At 65.2% G+C, this 2,080-nt stretch overlaps 1 protein-coding gene across 1 annotated transcript in view; it reads right to left on the minus strand.

The window, feature by feature from the left end:
- Nucleotides 1-2,080, minus strand: part of SEC16A (SEC16 homolog A, endoplasmic reticulum export factor) — a 44,672-nt gene that overhangs the window by 17,031 nt on the left and 25,561 nt on the right. Inside the window, 3 exon segments of the mRNA XM_027766283.1 lie at nt 114-251; nt 433-560; nt 1,148-1,497. Coding sequence (XP_027622084.1) covers nt 114-251; nt 433-560; nt 1,148-1,497 — 616 coding nt within the window.

The following is a 2,080-nucleotide window of genomic DNA, read 5'->3' on the forward strand; positions in this document are numbered from 1 at the left end:
CCGGAAAGCGCGGCCCGGGCGCGAGTGCCAGCCACTCCCACGGCACAAAGGCAGGCCTGGCGGGAGAGGAGCCGGGCCGGAGCGCTAGCACTGCCGCAGCCAGCATGGCTCACCCTGCACTCCTCGCAGGCACACCCGCGGCCTCCTCCTGGTATCACCCACAGGCACGAGCTGGCAGGCCGCCGCGGGGAAGGCCAGCTGGAGGCCGGCTGCACAGTTCCGGAGGGCCCAAGGCCTCCGTGCGGACTGTCCTGCACAGGCAGCAGCCCCTGCCCCTGCCCACCCCACAGCTTAGGGCATGCGGACTCCGGCTCCCACTCCCCGGAGAACCCTGGAATAGGAACACTGACACGCTGCGTGTGCCTCATTTCAGCCAGCACGAGACAGCTCGGTCACATGGAAGCCCCACCATCAGGAGTGAGCCAAGCTTACCGAGAGGACTGACGGCCTGCCAGAGCCCCGGTCCCGCTCCTGGCACATCCACAGCAGGACGTCCCGCCCTAGATGCAGGCCCTGTGCGCTGTGTCTCAGCTGGGGTCACTGTGGACCGCTCCCTCCAGCTGCTCCCGACAGAGCAGGCTCCTGCCTCAGCCCTCCATCCCAACGCTCAGCATGAACGTCACAGGGCAAACTCCCACCCACAGCTTCCAGAGTGCCCTGGAACCTCCGTCCATCCAGACACATGGGCGGGGCCATGCCGGCAACCCCCACCGCTGATGTCCTGGCTGTGCACTAAGCAGCCAGCTCCTAGCTGTGGACCTAAGCCTAGCTCCGGGACAGCAGGCCTCCCGTGTCTCAGCACATGCAGGGGAGGCCGCCCGCTGGACTCGGTGCACGCTTCACCTGCCGGATCCTGAAAACAGCTTCGTGTCCCAACCCGGCAGAATTTAGGAGGAGCCACTCTTGGGACCGGCAGATGGCGTGTTACGTCGCTGGACTCCCACATAGCTGACCGCACTTCAAGTCTAGACCTGGCCGCTTCAAACTCATGCCAGGCACGTGCATGCATGCCCAAGGCCCCGAGGGGAGAGCGGAGGAGCAGGGACTGTGGCATGGCCATCCCCCTGGGGGTGACTTCGCTGTATGTCTTTCTCCAGTGAGCACACCAACGACAGAAGGAGCAGCTCTAACAGCTCAAGGAGACGACGTCCAGGGCCCGATGTGTGACACCCAAGAGCCAGGGCCCGGTGTGACACCCGCCACGCCCCGGCCTGTGCCCGCCGGCTCACATGCAGACACACGGCCGCTCACCTTCTTCCGGCCGTACAGCAGCAGCTCTCTGAAGCGCTCGGTCTCCTTCTCGAGTGTGTTGGCGGCAGCAGGCTGAGAGTCGGTGAGAAACGAGAGCTGGGCCTCGCCGGACTCCTCCTCCTCCACTTGCTCCACAGCCTCGTTGGTGAAATCGATAAGGTTTGCCTCATTGGGCGACTTCCCGGGAAGCCACACCGTCTTGTGGTCTCGCAGTAGGAGCTCGGCGATGTCTGTCCCCACCACGGTCTGTAAGGCAGCGGGCGGCAAGGAGAGGCAGGGCACTGAATGGGGGACGTCCCAGGGCCGGAGGCCAGCGCGGCAGTGAGATGCTACCCCTGCAAGGCCAACCCACACAGAAGGTTCTGGTGCGCTCCAGAGACCCCTCAAGCACATCAGGCACTGGCAGACCATGCTCAAGGCTGGCTGAGGCCGGCCATGGACTGCACGTCAAGTCCCTGTTGGGGGCACCGCCGCTCCCTTAGGGAAAACGGGAGAAAACTCAGGGAGCATTTCCAGGCGGTGACTGGACGGCACCCACACTAGGCGGGTGCAGGTCCTGCGAGGGCTCCTCAGATGGTGTGTGCTAAGCTGCCCGAGATGTAAGGCCAGCTCTAGACAGGCCGGGGGTGACAGGCCCAGCGCCCCAGACCACAGTTCTCCTCTCCCCACTTCCCCACGGCCCTGCTAAGCGGCTCCTCCTACAGAAGCCCCTTCATGGCAATCCTGCTCGCTGCCCGGGTTCAGCGCCAGCCAGCCCAGCCACTCCCAGGGCCCGAGGATGCCCAGCCTCAGGCCAACAGACGCGGGGCAGAGAGAGACGTACCCCCTT

The sequence above is a fragment of the Tupaia chinensis genome, unplaced genomic scaffold (genome assembly GCF_000334495.1).
Source record: "Tupaia chinensis unplaced genomic scaffold, TupChi_1.0 Scaffold142100_1, whole genome shotgun sequence".
Classification (NCBI taxonomy): domain Eukaryota; kingdom Metazoa; phylum Chordata; class Mammalia; order Scandentia; family Tupaiidae; genus Tupaia; species Tupaia belangeri.